Source organism: Oncorhynchus mykiss, chromosome 10, assembly GCF_057628025.1.
Source record: "Oncorhynchus mykiss isolate SJ-2025 chromosome 10, ASM5762802v1, whole genome shotgun sequence".
NCBI classification, from domain to species: Eukaryota; Metazoa; Chordata; class Actinopteri; order Salmoniformes; family Salmonidae; genus Oncorhynchus; species Oncorhynchus mykiss.
The window spans coordinates 48,215,200-48,235,000 of record NC_143031.1 but is presented as its reverse complement, the minus strand read 5'-3'; the positions used below and the strand labels follow the sequence as shown (position 1 = coordinate 48,235,000).

The 19,801-nt window shown below is 46.7% G+C and overlaps 2 protein-coding genes across 4 annotated transcripts in view; one reads left to right on the top strand and one right to left on the bottom strand.

The window, feature by feature from the left end:
- The window catches only part of zgc:165604 (immunoglobulin domain-containing protein), a 10,556-nt gene extending 8,601 nt beyond the window's left edge, over positions 1 to 1,955 (top strand). For 2 of the 3 annotated variants that reach the window (XM_036933229.2, XM_021618806.3), the window contains exons 2-6: positions 136 to 290; positions 399 to 597; positions 779 to 934; positions 1,239 to 1,361; positions 1,500 to 1,955. In XM_036933229.2, coding sequence (XP_036789124.1) covers positions 153 to 290; positions 399 to 597; positions 779 to 934; positions 1,239 to 1,361; positions 1,500 to 1,696 — 813 coding nt within the window. In that variant the 5' untranslated portion in view covers positions 136 to 152 and the 3' untranslated portion in view covers positions 1,697 to 1,955. The remainder of the gene's footprint in view (positions 1 to 135; positions 291 to 398; positions 598 to 778; positions 935 to 1,238; positions 1,362 to 1,499) is intronic. The other variant, XM_021618807.3, reaches the window with a different exon arrangement.
- Positions 1,956 to 2,062: 107 nt separating this feature from the next.
- LOC110534124 (pecanex 3) overlaps positions 2,063 to 19,801 on the bottom strand; it is a 29,877-nt gene continuing 12,138 nt past the window's right edge. The window contains exons 16-33 of the mRNA XM_036933227.2: positions 19,536 to 19,737; positions 14,953 to 15,058; positions 13,982 to 14,074; positions 13,713 to 13,863; positions 13,457 to 13,601; positions 13,110 to 13,287; positions 11,682 to 11,790; positions 11,281 to 11,410; positions 10,833 to 10,891; positions 10,523 to 10,738; positions 10,111 to 10,364; positions 9,773 to 10,003; positions 9,475 to 9,581; positions 9,207 to 9,354; positions 8,117 to 8,622; positions 7,735 to 7,910; positions 7,153 to 7,562; positions 2,063 to 5,534 (exon numbers count right to left, since the gene is read on the bottom strand). Coding sequence (XP_036789122.2) covers positions 5,376 to 5,534; positions 7,153 to 7,562; positions 7,735 to 7,910; positions 8,117 to 8,622; positions 9,207 to 9,354; positions 9,475 to 9,581; positions 9,773 to 10,003; positions 10,111 to 10,364; positions 10,523 to 10,738; positions 10,833 to 10,891; positions 11,281 to 11,410; positions 11,682 to 11,790; positions 13,110 to 13,287; positions 13,457 to 13,601; positions 13,713 to 13,863; positions 13,982 to 14,074; positions 14,953 to 15,058; positions 19,536 to 19,737 — 3,380 coding nt within the window. The 3' untranslated portion in view covers positions 2,063 to 5,375. The remainder of the gene's footprint in view (positions 5,535 to 7,152; positions 7,563 to 7,734; positions 7,911 to 8,116; positions 8,623 to 9,206; positions 9,355 to 9,474; positions 9,582 to 9,772; positions 10,004 to 10,110; positions 10,365 to 10,522; positions 10,739 to 10,832; positions 10,892 to 11,280; positions 11,411 to 11,681; positions 11,791 to 13,109; positions 13,288 to 13,456; positions 13,602 to 13,712; positions 13,864 to 13,981; positions 14,075 to 14,952; positions 15,059 to 19,535; positions 19,738 to 19,801) is intronic.

The window sequence follows — 19,801 nt, the reverse complement described above, 5'->3', positions numbered from 1 at the left end:
CATCCGAGGACACCCCCGGACAGGGCCAATGTATTCACCATAGGACACCTCGTATACGTGAGAGGAATTTGAATAGTGGAATGTGCCTGCCTTGCCCATTGATAGGTGTTGCCCTATGCTCCATCCCCTGTGCAGGTGCAGTGAGGGTAACCATGAGACACTCCAATCTGGAGGTGGTTCAGGGGGACTCGGTGACCCTGCCCTGCTCCTTCTTCACCATGAGTCCCCTGTCCAGACTCAACATCATCTGGACCCTGGCACCCTTCTCTGACCCAGACTCCCCCACACAGGTCTAGTTTGTATCCCCATTAGTAGATACGGTGATGGTGTTGAAACATTCTGCTTGGCACGTCAGAAAGGTCTCAGAATGCCGATTTGTGTCCCCCACTGTCCCTCAGGTGATAGTGTTTGATCATGGCCAGGTGATCGAGAACCCCTCCCTGACAGGCAGGGTGGGTTTCCTAGGCATCCCCTGGAGTGCTGACATCATCCTCAACAACACACGCATCTCAGATGCTGGCACCTACCGCTGCATGGTGAGCAACCCCCCAGAGACTGGAGACCCTGGTATAGGGGAACTGGCCCTTAACGTCCTGGGTAGGTGGTTCACATACTAAATCACTATAACCATGTCGTATTACTCCCTGAACGCAATTCTCAACGATAACCGCATCTCATTCGGTGTGTGATTTAACATCGAGTCAGCATGCTGTACGTCGAGTGTCGAGTTCTGAGTTACTTTGACAATCTGTACCCGAAATGTGTTTTGTCCTTTCAGCACCACCCTCGCTGCCCCTGTGCCTGTGGGATGGGGTCACAGATACAGGGGGGAGCGTTGCCCTGTCCTGCATGGTGGCTGAGGGGGTGCCCATTCCCGAGATGCGGTGGGATAAATTGGAACCAGAGGAAATCTCACTACCCATCAACATGGACGGTAATAGCAGCCATTCTCTAACTAACCCATGACTAGAACCCGAGTGACATTAGCAACATGCTGCAGGTGCAGTGGAGCTTGTCTAATGGTAACCTCGTTCCCAGGCTCAATTGCTGCCGCATAGAGAGCCGGCTGGTGGACGAGATTAATCTAACGATCACTTCAGCTACAGCACAGCAATCAGAAAAAGGGTGTCATTCGCACCATTGTGATGGGTTTCATTTTATTTCAGGACTAAAAACAGTATTGTTGTAAATGCAAACTAATGTTTGTGTCCTGTAACGTCTGTTGTTCCCCATGTCAGGGGACCTATCAGGCTCTGTCCAGATAGTCAACATCTCGTCCCAGAACTCTGGGCTGTACCGCTGCTCCGTCACCAACCTCCTGGGGACCCAGAACTGTTACGTCAACCTGTCTATCTACAGCCGTGAGTCCCTCCCTGGTCTTCAGTTTTCCCCTCACTCTACCCCACCCCCAATACTTGTCAATCATATCATACACAAGGGTTCCAACTGTGTTGGAAGTGCGGGGTTTAGAATCTGAGTACCGCGCTCCCTCTCGGCAGCTCCAGCCAGCTCCCCAGGGATCCTCCAGGGGGTGTTGTTGACCCTGTCCATGGCCCTGGTGCTGCTGGCCCTGCTGGTGCTGGTACTGTGGCTTCATCGCTCTGGCCAGAAGAGGAAGTGGACGGAGGGGAAGGAAGAGGAGTGTTATAACGAGATAAGGTACACTCCTTCTCTGATCAAACGCTCCTTTGTTTGATCCCTCCATCCAAGGAAGACCAAACAGCCAGATGCCTTCTACAAAAAAAAAAAGAATATTCAACTCACACTCTACAACTCATTCAATTGAACATTTGTTTCATAAAATGTGTTAAGAATGAGTGTGCATTCCATTGGAGAATGAAGAGAGTTACCTAACCGTGCCCTGCAGATAGACATTGGTTCCCACTATTGAAATATTTCTCCCATAGAATACTTGATAAACTAACTTTTTTTGCTAATAAAATGTTTGACTGGAATATGCTCTGGTTTCTGTTCAAGACAGGTGTTCTGCTGTTCTGAATCAATATTCAAATGATAACATTGCCTGACAAAGGCTGATAGAGAAAATACGACAGGGGTAAGGTAAAATGCAAGCACTCATTGCATTTAATTAGCAAAGGATGACACAAAAAGCTTTAATTTAAATAGAGGGGGGGGGGGAGGGTCACAGAAAACTGTACAGAACTTTGAATATATCGGAATAGTTTTTAAATAACCCCCCCCCCCCCAAAAAAATAACTAAAATAATTACAATAAAAAACATGGGATGTTTTACATGGGATGGTGTACTATTATACAACATTTGTGCAAAATAAGTATTAATCGATTCTTCCCAAACTGCATGATTGAATGTGAAGAGCGCCCTTCCACTCGGGAGACGGATCTCTCTTCTGAGGGGAAAACACAAGAGAGAACCTCCCCTAAGACTCAACATAGTGTCTTCCATGAAAAAGAACCAGAAATCCAATAATAATAAAATAGATTTATATATATATTTTTAAATATATATATTTATATACAAAACATGCTGTACATAAATGGCAGAGATTAAGGAATCCCTTTTATTATAGACACCCAGTTCTGTCCAGTAACTTGTGCTTTCCTTTCTCCCAGTAAGAAAAGTACTCCCTGTTGCTTTGGATATTACACTGAGAATAAGGGGAAAGAAAGAAAATAAAAAAAGGGCCCCCGATTACAATGTCTCTGATTTTCCCGAGCCTAGGGAGGACACACGTTAACAAGGGCCGATCAATTAGCTAGATACTGGGTTTTAACATCTGGTAGGCGCCAGCTCCTGTCTGCTCCTCCTCAACAATACCCAAAGACAGCCACAGCGTTAAGATTCAATGATCTGACAAACAAAAAGACTCAATTTACATAAGCCCAAAGTCCTCAAAATGTGGAGGATGAAACCAAAAGGATGGTTTTAGAAAATGAAGAGACCTGTAGCTCAAGCAGAATGAAAGAAGAACAAAGGGGCAGTAACCCACTTCAAACCACTGCTGTTTCTGTAGTGGGGGCATCACATTGACTGGCACTTTGAGTAGTGACCCATGAATTCAACCGTGAGGCCCAGACTCCCAAGATTCAGACTAAATTAAATTTGCTACTGCATAATTACCCAGTCTAACTTATGTAGATACCATCTAAACCACCTAACGCTTGAAAACTCCACCCTTCCGTCTCTTCCCCTTTTAGACACAATAAGGAGTAGATCATTCCTATTTGTTACCAATGAGAATGCAGTTTTCCACCTATTAGTTCTTACCCTGTAAGAACAGATTCCCAGAGAAATTTTAGTAGACAGTCCGCTAACTAAAGTTAGAGCTAAGACGGCTAGGGGCGAAAACGAGCATACAAGGCAGTCTTCTAGGACCAGCGTTACACTATGGTACAAAAGGTTATTCAGGGGCGAAAACGAGCATACAAGGCAGTCTTCTAGGACCAGCGTTACACTATGGTACAAAAGGTTATTCCAGATAGCTCTACCATTGATATAAATGCATGCCCAGACAGACCAAGGTACTGCCACATGGATTACTGTAGTGCTGTAAGGCTCTGTAACTCTCGGGACAGACCAGAACGGTGGGAGACGGCCAGCTCGTCTGATATGTGCTCTGGTTAGAGAGATCACGGGAGCGGGTCTCTAGTCTGAAGTGCGTCAAGCGCAATACACTCGCCCGTTTAAAAAAGCAGGGTGGCAAAAGCGACTCCTCGGGGAACAGTTCCAGTTACATTACACGGGCAAATAAAGAGAGGAGAACCCTTGGTAAAAGTGTACAGCGGCGACGCCAAAACACGTGGGGCAGAGGTGACGATTAAACAAGAGGCTATTTCCATCGCCGTGTTTCTATCACGCCAGCATGTCAAATAGACAAACCCTTTTAACAGTCTCCCAGGTGTGGTCAATAATAAATATGCCATCTTTGTTTTGAATATTTATTCAACTTGGTTTGTTTCCAACTAAAACGCTGGAGGTAAGTGTAGCACAAACAGTAGTTGTAGGTATAGTAGTAGTAGCAGGAGGTGCAGAAGCAGTAGTTTACTAGTAAGAGGAGCTGGCACTGTAGCTGGAGGCAAGGAAAGCAGAAGGGCCTCTGTCAGAGCCCCTCCCACCGTCTAGAGTCCACAGCCGATTGGATCAGGTCAGGGCCGAGAGTGGTCGGTCACTAGGGCAACTCCGCGGGCTAGCCTATAGCCACCGAGGAGGTTGTGATTCTTCAAGTAAAGTAAAAAGAAAGATAAAGACATTCCACTCACCCCGAAAATAGGAAACAAAAATCTAAAAAGGCTTTAGAAAGAACAATCCCAGTTTAGAATCGTGTGGTCTGAACAATCTCCTCCCGTCCTGTACAATGGGCACCATCTTTGTCCAGAGTCATATCTCCCTAGACCTCCCCAAATTCAGAGCTTGTGTCCAGGCCTGACTGGATTGTAAACTCTGCCGGGAAAAAGCACCGCATGTTGTAAAAGGTGGGAGTAGGCGGGAGTCTTATCCCTGAAACAAGCTCCTTGACAGAACGCTTGAGATTGTTGATGCGTCAGAAACACCTGAACGAGCATGAGGGTGTTTCTACAGGGAGGCGCTGTTGGAATGTGGGTGGTATGCTGGGGGAGGTGGGGTGTTGATATTGACTGGTCATATGATGTGACCCATGCAGTTTCACAGTGGATTTCCCCACAGTGAATTCTTTCTACAGTGAAGCAGCAGGTTGGAGCAGGAATGGGGATTAAAGAACAAGGCTTGTTATGGTAGTAACTCTGGCTTCACCTGTACATACAGCAACATAGGATATTGGCATTCCCTTTTTGGATTCGTTATGCTGTTGCTGCTGCTGCTGGTGGATCTCAGGTGAAGGAGAGGAGAAACGAGGGGTTTTTCCCCTTCCCCTATATAGAATTTCAAAAAACTAACTAAACATTACACAACATCCCTTACAATTGCACTGGCTTTTTGGCCTGCTAGAGTTACCATAGTTATGGCCAAAAGGTTGTCCACAGAAACTCTGAGGGTGTATCGGGCGAGAGCTCCTGTTTCAAGTCCTAGGAGGGGACATGGTAAATGTTTCTTTTTGGGAAGGGAGGGGGGTGGGGGGTTGGTGCATACATTTTGTTTTTACATGCATCCTTACGGTGGCTCGATGAGGAGCAGATGAATGTACTTAAACCTCCCAGATCCATCCAGTATTGCAAAGGCTGGAAAACATTTACAAATGAACATGTTGAGAGGTTGTGATCTGCCAGAGATGTAGCGAACCTCAGAGTCCAGTTCTCTTTGGAATGACTCCGGGAAGCTGGAATGAGTCCAGTCTGAGCCGGTCAGGCCCACTCTAGAACTGGCCGTGGTGGTGGTGTGCGTTGGCTGCAGGGGTTCTCATGTGTTCTCCAGTGCAGACTCAATCCAGGTGCTCAAGTAAAGGCAGCTCTGTGGACTCCTCCCGGGGGGCGGGGCTGGGGGGCTCCCCTGCAGCGAGGGTCGTGGTCTCAGCGGACTGGGTAACGCCCAGTGGGTCCTGGGTTGGGCTGGCCTCAAGCCGGGCTGCAGGTGGAGTAGACTGGAACACAGAGTGACAAGACGTAAATAGCCTCAGTTTCCACTGCAACAAATTACCATCATTAAATCAATCGCAAAACCATACCATCGTTCTGGAGGAGGTTATGTACTGCAGCGACATTATTCTCATGTGTTCATGATAGGGCTGACCCCGTTTTTAAAAATCGACTGGTCGGTTTGTCTGCCGGTCGACCAAGATTTTTTTTTTTTTAGCCGAGCAGTCTAAAATGTATATTAAAAACATTTTTATGGCACAAGACACCTGTCTGATTGACACCTGTCTCAGTGGACTAATCCATTGCAGAGGCCACGGGGGTGGCACAACAGTATCACCAGTAGTACATTTACAGTTAGTTCCCATCATTTCTAATCTACAATGTTTGTCTGGTTACGGTCATTTCGGTTAATGCATTCAACGCATTATTATTAGTCTTTTACCATTCTCATTGTCGGAGTAGACCTAGGCTACACTTGTGAGGAACACATTTAGGTTTATTTCCTTCAATTTACGAATTGTCATTTGTTTGTAGCGCTCCTGTCAATGTTGAGGAAGGACGAGCACCTGATTATACATAGAAGTAGGCCGAAATGTGCCCGTTTGGGGATCTCATAGTGTTTCTGATTATCTGATTGTCTTTGTCAAGTAAACAGTAAGTCAAGTAAGTCTGTTTTTACATCTGTTGAGAATGAAAATAGTTCCTCAACGTTGCTTAATTTGAAATATCTTCCCAGCTCTCTTTCGATAACCACCAAAAAAAAAAAATCAGGCGGAAACATCATAAAATAGGTGTACCTGATTCCTTCTTAAACCTGGCACAAATAGCTTACAGCTGTGTGTCTGTCCGGAACTCACTGGAGCGGAAACGGAAGGCCCAGAATATGTTATATGTTGCAAGTTTGCTAGTTCCAGCATCAGGCCCAAGTTAATAGTTGATTCAATGTTTCAAGTTCCTTGTAGACAGGCCTTGCATAGCCAATGTGATTTATAGGATATTATTTTTATCAGGACATTTTCTACCTGCAGGCTGCAATGTTTTTATTTGTTGGCTTTATGTAGGCTATTTTGACATAGTTGGCAATGGCAATAGAAATGATTTTTTAGAATTCTGATTAACCACATGAAAATGATTTTGAGATACAAAGACTATAATGTAAATAAAATGAAACTGTTCCACAAAAATGTGCATCTGGCACACAGATCAGTACAAAGGGTAAGATAAATTGGCACTCCAAATGCAAAAGGTTGCAGACCCCCTGGTGTAGCCTATTAGGAGCGTAGCAGCAGGAGTCTAACAGTAGAATCTGCCAAAGCCAGCAGCAGCGGAAGGAAGAGGGTCGGGAACAGTTGATTTTTTTTTTTATTCTGGTAAGGTTGATCTCTGGCTCCCTCGAGTCATTAAATCACAGTGTGCTTAAAGCATCAGACAAGCTCAGTAGTCTACATATAGTTGATTTTATTAACACACATATGGTGTCTATATATATATATATGGAAAAATACACATTTCAACATTCCAACCCAGAGCTTTTTAGCCGGGAACGGCCCTAGTTCATAAAGACAGTCACGCTATGCTCTAGCTCCCACACACACACACACTACGTTGTTTTACTATCCTCACCTGTGTCCGTATGCACGGAGACCCTCCGCTGTCGCTCTCAGCAGAGGCTGGCCCGTTGAAGCCCTTCCTGCCAGACAGGCTCCACTTCCCGTAGAGGCCCTCATAGTGCAGCCCGCTGCCCTGCCCCAGGCCATGTCCTGTCCGTCCGGACCCTCTGTGCACCCCCTCCTGGAAGCTGCCTGGGCAGAAGCGCTCTGGGCCGGGCAGGGAAGGCATGGCCACAGAGCTACTGAAGGACAGCTGGGAGCTGGACAGGTGCTGGCCCAGGAGGCCCTGGATGGACGAGGTCCGGTGGAGGGAGGTGACCAGCCCAGCGTCCATCCTGCCCTCTGACTGGCTGAGCAGGGCCAAGGGGAGGGGCTGAGGGTGGTGGGGCCAGGTGGGGGTGGGGCCCACAGGGTTGTCAGTTCCTACGGTGACAACGAGAGGCATTTCATACACATTATAGAACGCAATCATTACACAAACTGTTCCATGGCTGCGTTATCAGCATACTGACAGTATTGACATTGTTATAATAGCTAGCAGCAGTTAAACAGTGGACATCCGAGGCTGTAGTGAGTGGCGGGGTCCTGGGCTTACCCATGGGGGGGTGGATGGAGGTGAAGTGGGGCTGGGGCAGGGGCAGGCTGGAGGCCGGGGTGCTCTGGGTGGTGTGAGCCGCTGGGTTGTTGGAGATGGAGGTGGAGCCGCCGCCGCAGTCCGAGTCCTCGATGTTCCCTCCACTGTTGCAGCCAGCCCCACAACCCTTCTGTAACCTGCAGGGGGGAGACAGAGTTAAAGTCCAACCGTCTTATCGCACACGGTCAGTGGGCGTGTGCGAGAGAGAGTGGGAGAACATCCGTGTATGGCATGTGAGTGATAGTATGAGAACTTCGCAGGGATACCTGGCTGTGTGTGTGTGTGTGTGTATGTGTCTATCAGCCCTATCATGGCTACTGCAGGCTGTGTAATGTAAGTGTACCTGTCCCAGCTGCTGATGAGCCAGGTGTAGATGTTATGGGGGCTAACAGGCCCCCCCCAGACGGAGCGGAGCTGGGTGTGCCCCCCTGCGTAGGAGGTGGTGAGGGGCGACACGTAGATGGGGTAGCCGATGGGCTGGTCACATGATGAGTTGATCATGTTCCTCAGGGCCTGCTTGGCATTCTGTATGCTGCCGCGCTCCGGGTTCCGGTTCCGCAGGAACACCAGCTCCTGCTGCTGGCCCGCCCACAGCCCGCGCACACACTCTCTGTTCACCTTGATGACCCTGAAGCTGAGAAACCGCTTGTTGAGCATGATGATCTTGTACTCGTCGCTGCCGTCGTCCATGACGTGGCGCAGGGCCAGCAGTGACGGCATGTTGGCCAGGATGGCGCTGCGCCACACCGGGTCGCCCTCGTGGCTGATCAGCATCTTCTCCTCGTTGGCAGTGATGGCGTCGTACAGAACCACCGGGTCCTCGTACTCGTCTGGGGACGTGAAGTGGTCCTGTTGGGGACAGGGGGTCGGAGAGGATACTTTTTTAGTGTGAGCGATGTCATCATTAAGCTTCTTAGTCTCAGCTCTGGTCACCACAGTGTTTCTAAAAGCTTGTAAATTCGCTCTGGCAATCTACTCCGAGTTCAGAGCACTCTGGTTTGAGTGTGCCCGAGCTCAGAAAGGTTGCGAAATTTACAATACAACCTGGTGTCAGCCTAAAAAAACCCAGAATACAATTGTTGCCAGTAACACAGTTGCAGTCATTAACCCCTTGGGATAACAAAAACAGCCTAACCAGCTCTGCTAGGGTGAGTAAAAGGGTCAGAGTGAGGTGTTCTCTCATTTGTGTCTGGAAGTAGCTAGCAAGCAAGCTAGCCAACTTTAGCCATTTACCCCGAGTGCTTGACTGCTGTCGTGAGAGGGAAACGCTCTGAGTTTACAAACGGACAACACTTTTAAATTCTACGAACAGCCCAGAGCGCACGCTTGACACTCCAGAGTGAATTTACGAACGCACCCTTTAGCGTGGGCGATGACATTACATTGACCACCATACTGTCTGTAATGAGTCACGCCCATATGATAGGTCTTACCTGGTGCAGTTTGAGGGACATGCGCACCCCGGGGGCCACCACCCTGTTCAACAGGTCCATGTCAGCAAACACCCACTCGTCCCTGGGAGAGGTGATGCGGAAGTCCCCCTTGAAGAGGGCGTGGAGGCCGTACAGGAAAGGCTCCAAGCTGACAGGCGGGGTACAAACGTACGGACAGTCACCGTCGGTTATACGCCATCACATTAGAGACATATCACACGCTCCCTGCAGTTAGCGAACAGACAGACCGTCCAGCCCTGGGACTTACCTGGCTGACATGCTGTGGGAGGCTGTGCCCAGAGCCCGCCTCCCCAGGATGCAGAGGCCAAAACACAGGGTGATCAGCGGAGAATCCCTCTCGCTGTCCTCCACTGGCTATAACACAAAGCATTTCATTAAGCTAGTCGGCTGATAACACTAACGACATTGCTATGGAAAGTTCTGGTTTAAAAAAAAATATATATATATATATATATATATTATATATATATATATATATATATATATATATTTTTTTTTACGTGAATTGACAGCTACACAACAGTAACATGAGAAGGAACACTAACCGTCAGGCGTCTGCTGTTGCAGTACTGGATCCAGTCCAGGTAGACCATACAGAAGGCAGTGGGGGTGACGCCAGAGGCCCTGTGGTCGTAGTCCTCGTCTATGTTCAGGTTGAAGGTCGGGTCACTGTCCACGTAGGCCGGGCCCAGGCAGGGCCGCAGCGCCTCCTGGACCGTCTCATTGGCAAGCCACTCCTCCAGTTTAGGAGAGCGACTCACGTAGAAGATGATGCTCTACGGGACAGGAAACACTGGTTACAGACCGGGCCATCAACTGTTCAAATTACATGTTATTGTATCTCATTTTACAGTTCACTGTGCGTTCAGGATGGATCACACACCTTGACGTAGTAGGTGATGAGGATCTTGCGCAGGTCGAACACCTGCAGCATGGAGGCGGCGTTGTTGTCGCTGATGCTGTAGCCCTCCAGGACGTACTTGGTGGCGGCCACCTCCCAGGCCAGCCAGCGCTGGCCGAACGCCGCATTGAAGGAGAGCATGTGGGGCAGGTGGCCTGGCTCGCAGCAGCAGCAGCCCTCGTCCTCCTCCACCCCTTCGGTGATGGCCTCCACCTCCCGCTGCTGGCAGTAGGTACCTGGGGGAGAGACACCAGGAGAGGGGGATGAGGGAAAATGGCAGAGAGAGAAAAGATAGTATTTTGAACTTGTCCACCTCACCATTAAAACCTACTACCACATTGAACTCGGTTCCATAAAAGCTCATTCTAGCCCAAACCCTCTCCCTCCTCCTCACCCCTGAACTCCAGCCCCCTCAGCTGGAAGGTGACCAGGCCGTTGCCGATCTCGATGACGTGCACCAGGGCGTTGAGGTAGTCGGAGGCCAGGATGAAGCAGTCTCCTGTGGTGTAGTTTCCCCAGCGTCCCAACAGCAGGTCCCCACACAGGCTGTGCTGCAGAGAGCGCGTCAGGTGCTCATAGAAGATGGAGTTCAGGTTGTTGTCATCAGCACCTGGAAAAGAGGAGACCACAGGCATGAGAGCAGAGTCGTTTTAAAGAATGATGACTCGCGTTAGATGAGGGGAAGGAAGACTGCGGCAGCTGACCTGGGTTGCGGTCCAGCTGGGTGGCCAGTCGCGTGTTGGAATGATCAACCCTCTTGGTGCTGGAAAGACAGATATTACGTTAACCAGGCGACACAGAGGCTCAAGAAACTGCTGTAAAAGTGTGGGGACTTGTGTAAAATGGTAACGCAGTCTGCTAGCTTTCACGGCATCGAGCAATAATCTCCTTAATCCGGTTTTAACATTGACCTCTGAACGGCAACAAGCAACTGCTAGAGGCATGGGGTGTAATCATTAGTCCAAAACATTATTCAATGGAAACTGTTTACTCTATGCAGAAAACGTTTTGCCCATGAAAACAAGAGTTGCTATTGGACGCATTTAGGTAGGTCCATCCCTGTTTCTGTTTGGTTCCTAGTGATCACACCCACCTGGTCTGAACAATGCCCATCTCTACATCTCTCGGGCTCCTGGAAAGTAAAGAACTCACTTGTAGTCTCTCTCCCAGAACTTGACGGGCCTGGTGTAGGAGGTGACGAACACAGCACTGCCCAGGACAGGGTTAAGAGGGGTGGAGAAGAGAGCCGAGAACACGGCCTGGACAAACAGCATGGCTGAGTCTGAGAGTTAGGTTAAGGAGCTCTAACAGACAACACTAACACACAGGACATCCAATGCGCACAGCATTTAGTGTTGTTTAAACACTTTTTCTCACAGGCAAATGAGCAACATTGTAAATGAGGACTTGTTCTCAACTTGCCTACCTGGTTAAATAAAGGTGAAATAAATAAATAAAATAAAATACAGGGAGTGCAGAAAGAACTTTGTTTAACAAGGATGTAGTCTAACCAACAGTTTTCTGCTGATCACAGAGCCAGTGTACAGGGATACGGGGCACAGCGAAGGGCTGGGCGAAGGCGTGGAAGGCAGAGCCCCAGGTGATCTGCCAGGGAGCGATGTAGGTGAGGACAAAACGCAGCTTGTAGAGCAGGTCCCAGAGCTGTAATGAGAAACCATCCAATCTAATGTGAGCGATCAAAACACCCGAGTCCAGTCATTTCTCAATGTAACGTTCTTGCGTAGCCAGAAATGACTTAAAAAAGGGACATTTCAAACATGTTCAACGTCATATGCATCAATCTCCAGCACCACCCTAACATCAACATACCGTATATGAAAATGGCACGTTTCTATGTTTTGCATTAAAAAAAAAAAAAGAGTAGAAGATACGTTTTTCAAATGACATCGGTGTGCATCATGTGATTTTAACCAAGTGTTAGTAGGCATTGCCTGTTCATTGGTTGATGTCGTCACTGGAAACACTATTCTTCCTCTATCTGTTTACACAAAAAAAAAAACATAGAAACACTCCATTTTAACATACAGTGTGTGTCGATAGTGGGGTGGTGCTGATGATTATGACGTGGGAAAATGATGACATTTGCCTTTAAGGGTCAGAGTATACAACTACGCTGAACAAAAATATCAACGGAACATGTAAAGTGTTTGTCCCAAGTGTTTGTTTCATGAGCTGAAATAAAAAAATCAGACATTTTCCATATGCACGAAAAGCTTATTTCTCTCAAATGTTGTGCACAAATGTTTGTTTTATATCCATGTCATTAAGCATTTCTCATTTACCAAGAAAATCCATCCACCTGACAGGTGTGGCATATCAAGAAGCTGATTAAACAGCATGATCATTACACAGGTGCACCTTGTGCTGGGGACAATAAAAGGCCACTTTAAAATGTGTAGTTTTGTCACAATGCCACAGATGTTTCAAGTTTTGAGGGAGCGTACAATTGACACACTGACTGCAGGAATGTCCACCAGAGCTGTTGCCAGAAAATTTTAGATATGCTGCCTCCATTGTTTTAGAAAATTTGGCAGTACGTCCAACCGGCCTCACAACCGCAGACCACGTGTAACCACGCCAGCCCAGGACCTCCACAACCGGCTTCTTCACCTGTGGGATCATCTGAGGGGGGGTGCTGAGGAGTATTTGTGTGTGTTATAAAGCCCTTTTGTGGGGAAAAACTGATTCTGATTGGGTGGGCTTGGCAGCCAAGTGTGTGGGCCTATACCCTCCCAGGCCCACCCACAACCCTGCCCAGTGATGTGAAATCCATAGATTAGGCCCTAATGAATTTATTTCAATTGACTGATTTCCTTAGTCCATATAACTCAGTAAAACATTTTTAAATGTCACATGTTGCATTTATATTTTTGTTCAGTATACATACAGCTAAGTATGTGTAGGTACTTTCATTTGGTTGAATTTGTGCAAACCAAGTCCCAGGGAGGAGTATTCTGTACCTTGCTGAAAAGGATGGACATGAAGAAGTAGTCGAGCAGGAAGGTCTCTGAGAAGTGTGGGTAGTCGAAGAGGAAGAAGAGGGCGGTGAAGGACAGCGTGACGTACTGCAGAGACGGGGCGCAGAAAGACGAGCGCAGCAGCTTCATCCCCGCCAGAGAGATGAAGAGAGCACGGCCGCTGGAGGGGGGGGGGGGGAGACCGAGAGGAGGGGGACATCAAAACACATTAATTGGGCAAATACAAAGCGTAGTCTCAATAAACTTCAACTCTGACTGGATGGATAGATGGGATGAGGGAGAGGAATGTTTGGTGAGGTTGGTAAAAGGGGATGGCTTGAGCTGCTTACTAGATGTCAAGCTCCTTGGGTTTCAGGCTGACGCGCTGCGCCTCTGTAGTGAGGGAGTTGAGCACTACAGCCGGATAGATAACGTACTTCTCCACACACTGCAGCCACGCATACAGCTTCTCGAACCACATCAACTGGGCGGCATCTGGGACGGACAGGGCATGGCAAAACAAATCAAGGACAAACTTCAGGCCTCGACACAATTCTTCAGGGTGTGTGAACGTGTGCGTTTAGGGGGCAGCGGGTTGCTACTTACCGCGGACCTCGAACTGGCTGTACTCTCGAGAACGGAGCACGGGGTGGGCCAGGCAGAACCAGGGCAGCTGCTTGCGGAGCTGAGGCAGCAGGTAGTGTGTGAGGAAGCCCACCACCCCGGCCACCATGTACAGGATGTAACTTAGAGCAGGCTGGAAGGGAGGGAGACAAGGTTTCACTGGGGAGTGTCATAGAAAACCAGAAGGGTTTCTCTCTAGACATTGAAACGTCATATCGTCCATCTACAGTCGACCAGGTGAGTTGACTGACCTGCAGAGCGATGAACACGGTGCTGGCACTGATGGCAAACGTGATGACAGCCATGAGGGGACACATGACCAGGTCCGAGTGAAAAATCTCTCTCTGTTAAAAACCCAGACAGAGAGAGATGACGAGGGTTTTAAAACCTCAGACCACCAACCACATTCAAACATTTATGTTATATACACTGAGCGGACAAAACATTAGGAACATCTTCCTAATATTGAGTTGCAACCCTTTGCCCTCTCGGAACAGCCTCGATTCGTCGGCACATTGGACTATACAAGGTGTCGAAAGCCTTCCACAGGGATGTTTCCCACAGTTAGTGTCAAGTTGGCTGGATGTCCTTTGGGTGGTGGATCATTCTTGACACACACGGGAAACTGTGGTGTAAAAAACCCAGCAGCGTTGCAGTTCTTGACACACTTGCATCTACTACCATACCCCGTTCAAAGGCACTTCAATCTTTTGTCTTGCCCATTCACCCTCAATGGCACACATACATAATCCATGTCTCAATTGTCTCAAGGCTTAAAAATCCTTCTTTAACCTGTCAGCTCCCCTTCATCTACACTGATTGAAGTGGATTTAACAAGTGCCATCAATAAGTGATAATAGCATTCACCTGGTCAGTCTGTGTCACTCACATAATGCTTGGTTTGAGTCCCAAATAGCACCCTATTCCCTACATAGTGTACTCTCTTGTGTATAGCCTCGCTATTGTTATTTTACATCTGCCCTTTAATTATTTGTTACTTTTATTTCTTATTTTTCTTTTGGTATTTTTCTTAAAACTGCGTTGTTGGTTAAGGGCTTGTCAGTATGCATTTCACTGCAAGGTGTTGTATTTGGGCGCATGTGACAAATACAATTTGATTTGATAGGGCTCTGGTTAAAAAGTAGCGCACTATGGGCCTTGGTCAAAAGTAGTGCACTATACAGTGAATGACGTGCCATTTGGGACGCATCCTTGATCTTACCACAGAGTCGCGTAGTTTCCCGGGCAGGGGGTCTTTGATCTCCAGAGGAGGCTCCTCCGGGGTCCGGCTCTCCAGCTCGGGAAAGAATTTAGATCGGACCAGAGACCTAGAGAGAAAACCACATACAGTGTATGATATGAGTGACAGGGTAGAGTTGATCTTAGGACAGTAGCTAGGATCAGGGAATATTAGTGAGTTTCAAGGTGGGTAGGTAGGTGTGTATATATATATATACACACACACACATCATTGTCATCTACATCATTGTCGGAACTAGAAGCACAAGCATCTCGCTACACTCGCATTAACATCTGCTAACCATTTGTATGTGACAAATAAAATTTGATCTTATTCATCACAGAGATACTGATGAGCTGTCCATTGACCAGACAGAGAGCAGAAAAAAGTAGTGTTGTCCCGATAGCAGAATGTTGACTTCGATACCGATAACAGGTTTAGTATCACGATGATAAAACGATACCACATAAAAATAAAAAAAGCGGGGATGCACTGTGAGATGGTCAGTTCTGGTTACTTTTTTGAAAAGGAGATTCAACTCCAAAATGACCACAAATCAAATGAAACAACCAATCCCTGATGCATTCTGTTTATGTCTTAAAATCAACTTGGGTAAAAACATAGGTACAGCAGACCCCTTTGTTGTATGAGACACTTTTTTTTTTTTAAATGTGCCTTTGGAGGACATGCAATTCAATACTCATCTTTAAAACAAATAGTAGTTAGGTCAACAGAGTTCATCTTTAAAAAAAAAAAGGAAATAGAGGAACTAACAGTACAGATAGAATAGCATTGTAAACTTATATGCTGACCGGACATACGCGTGAGTTTGTTCGCCCACACCAAAAGTGATCAGGACACGCAGGTTGAACTATCAAAACAATCTCTGAAACCAATTATATTAATTTGAGGACAGGTCAAAAAGTCATAAACATTTAATGGCAATTTAGCTAGCTAGCTTGCTGTTGCTCGCTAATTTGTCCTGGTATATAAACATTGGGTTGGTATTTTACCTGAAATGCACAAGGTCCTCTACCACAACAATTAATCCACAGATAAAACGGTAAACCGAATTAGTTTCTCGACATATCTCCTCCTTCCGCCAGGCTTCTTTTTCTTCTTTGCACTTTATATGGCGGTTGGCAACCAACTTTACAGCATTACTAAAACCAACCGAAGTGTGGACCTAAGTTCATTTTTCAATTCCCCACGTGGGTATATGCTCCTACCAACCAATGAGGAGATGGGAGAGGCCGGACTTGCAGCGTGTTGAGCGTCACAAATAGAACCAATTGCTATTTTAGCGCTTGGCTACACAGACGCTTGCTTGAGGCGCACGAGCAGTGTGGGTGCAATGATTGAATAACATGCATGTGTACATTTATTTGCAGCTTGTGCTGTGGTCAGCATGTAAAGGGGCCAAACCCAAATCATGAAAACCAGCCCCAGACCATTATTCCTCCTCCACCAAACTTTACAGATGCCACTATGCATTCGGGCAGGTAGCGTTCTCATGGCATCCGCCAAACCCAGATTCAGCCATCAGACTGCCAGACGGTGAAGCGTGAATCATTACTCCAGAGAACGCGTTTCCACCGCTCCAGAGTCCAATGGTAGAGAGCTTTACACCACTCCAACCGACACTTTGCATTGCGCATGATGGTCTTAGGCTTGTGTGCGGCTGCTTGGCCATGGAAACCCATTTCTCGAAGCTCTTGACGAACAATTATTATGCCGACGTTGCTTCCAGAGGCAGTTTGGAACTCGGTAGTGAGTGTTGCAACCGAGGACAGACGATTTTTACAAACTGCGCATTTCTAGCACTCGGCTGTGCAGTTTTGTGAGCTTGAGTGGTCTCCCACTTCGTGGCTGAGCCGTTGTTGCTCCTACTCGTTTCCACTTCACAATAACAGCACAGTTGACCGGGGCAGCTCTAGCGGGGCAGAAATTTGACTCAACAGTCAAGTGGCGACTCCGGGATGCTGGCCTTCTAGGCCGAGTTCCTCTGTCTTGTGTCTGTTCTTTTGCCCATCTAAATCTTTTATTTTTATTGGCCAGTCTGATATATGGCTTTTCTTTGCAACTCTGCCTAGAAGGCCAGCATCCCGGAGTCGCCTCTTCCTCTTCACTGTTGACGTTGAAACTAGTGTTTTGCGAGTACTATTTCATGAAGCTGCCAGTTGAGGACTTGTGAGGCGTCTGTTTCTCAAATTAGACACTCTACTGTACTTGTCCTCTTGCTCAGTTGTGCACCGGGCCCTCCCACTCCTCTTTCTATTCTGGTTAGGGCAGTTTGTGTTGTTCTATGAAGTGAGTAGTACACAGCGTTGTACGAGACCTTCAGTTTCTTGGCTTTTTCTTGCATGGAGTTTCAGAAGAAAGTTATTTGTTTCTGGCCATTTTGAGCCTGTAATCGAACCCACAAATGCTCCAGATACTCAACTTGTCTAAAGAAGGACAGTTGTATTGCTTATTTAATCAGGACAACAGTTTTCAGCTGTGCTAACATAATTGCAAAAGGGTTTTCTAATGATCACTGAGTCTTTTAAAATGCTAAACTTGGATTAGCTGACACAACGTGCCATTGGAACACAGGAGTGATGGTTGCCGATCATGGGCCTCTGTACGCCTATGTAGATATTCCATTAAAAATCAGCCGTTTCCAACTACAATAGTCATTCACAACATTAACAATGTCTGCACTGTAAGTCTGATCAATTTGATGTTATTTTAAAAATGGACAAAAAATGTCCTTGTTTTTTAAAGAAAAGCACATTTCTAAGTGACCCCAAACTTTTGAACGGCAGTGTATTTATTTTAAAAACAATATACAGTGCCTTGCGAAAGTATTCGGCCCCCTTGAACTTTGTGACCTTTTGCCACATTTCAGGCTTCAAACATAAAGATATAAAACTGTATTTTTTTCTGAAGAATCAACAACAAGTGGGACACAATCATGAAGTGGAACGACATTTATTGGATATTTCAAACTTTTTTAACAAATCAAAAACTGAAAAATTGGGCGTGCAAAATTATTCAGCCCCCTTACGTTAATACTTTGTAGCGCCACCTTTTGCTGCGATTACAGCTGTAAGTCGCTTGGGGTATGTCTCTATCAGTTTTGCACATCGAGAGACTGACATTTTTTCCCATTCCTCCTTGCAAAACAGCTCGAGCTCAGTGAGGTTGGATGGAGAGCATTTGTGAACAGCAGTTTTCAGTTCTTTCCACAGATTCTCGATTGGATTCAGGTCTGGACTTTGACTTGGCCATTCTAACACCTGGATATGTTTATTTTTGAACCATTCCATTGTAGATTTTGCTTTATGTTTTGGATCATTGTCTTGTTGGAAGACAAATCTCCGTCCCAGTCTCAGGTCTTTTGCAGACTCCTTCAGGTTTTCTTCCAGAATGGTCCTGTATTTGGCTCCATCCATCTTCCCATCAATTTTAACCATCTTCCCTGTCCCTGCTGAAGAAAAGCAGGCTCAAACCATGATGCTGCCACCACCATGTTTGACAGTGGGGATGGTGTGTTCAGGCTGATGAGCTGTGTTGCTTTTACGCCAAACATAACGTTTTGCATTGTTGCCAAAATGTTCAATTTTGGTTTCATCTGACCAGAGCACCTTCTTCCACATGTTTGGTGTGTCTCCCAGGTGGCTTGTGGCAAACTTTAAACGACACTTTTTATGGATATCTTTAAGAAATGGCTTTCTTCTTGCCACTCTTCCATAAAGGCCAGATTTGTGCAATATACGACTGATTGTTGTCCTATGGACAGAGTCTCCCACCTCAGCTGTAGATCTCTGCAGTTCATCCAGAGTGATCCAGAGGCCTCTTGGCTGCATCGCTGATCAGTCTTCTCCTTGTATGAGCTGAAAGTTTAGAGGGACGGCCAGGTCTTGGTAGATTTGCAGTGGTCTGATACTCCTTCCATTTCAATATTATCGCTTGCACAGTGCTCCTTGGGATGTTTAAAGCTTGGGAAATCTTTTTGTATCCAAATCCGGCTTTAAACTTCTTCACAACAGTATCTCGGACCTGCCTGGTGTGTTCCTTGTTCTTCACGATGCTCTCTGCGCTTTTAACGGACCTCTGAGACTATCACAGTGCAGGTGCATTTATACTGAGACTTGATTACACACAGGTGGATTGTATTTATCATCATTAGTCATTTAGGTCAACATTGGATCATTCAGAGATCCTCACTGAACTTCTGGAGAGAGTTTGCTGCACTGAAAGTAAAGGGGCTGAATAATTTTGCACGCCCAATTTTTCAGTTTTTGATTTGTTAAAAAAGTTTGAAATATCCAATAAATGTCGTTCCACTTCATGATTGTGTCCCACTTGTTGTTGATTCTTCACAAAAAAATACAGTTTTATATCTTTATGTTTGAAGCCTGAAATGTGGCAAAAGGTCGCAAAGTTCAAGGGGGCCGAATAAATTTCGCAAGGCACTGTATATGAATACATAATTCTAATACCGGACCGTATGTGTAGTTGCGAAGAAGTACAGAGGTTTCGGTATGCCATGCAACACTAAAGAGTAGAGGTATACTGACCACAGGATGACAGGGTCACTGCTTTGGCGGCTCAGGTGGTAGGAGAGGGCCAGGAGCAGACCACAGAACACTGAAAACAGCACTGGCACATGGGGATGTTCCCAGGGCGCATTGATAGCCCCGAGGCAGAATCCATAGAGCAACGAGGCCACCAACACACTGCGTAACAGGCTGTAAAGCGACGACAGGGGGCTGGTGGTGGCTGTGGAGAGAAACCACACACACACACACACAGGGTCAACAAGCATCACTCAACAAAAAAACAG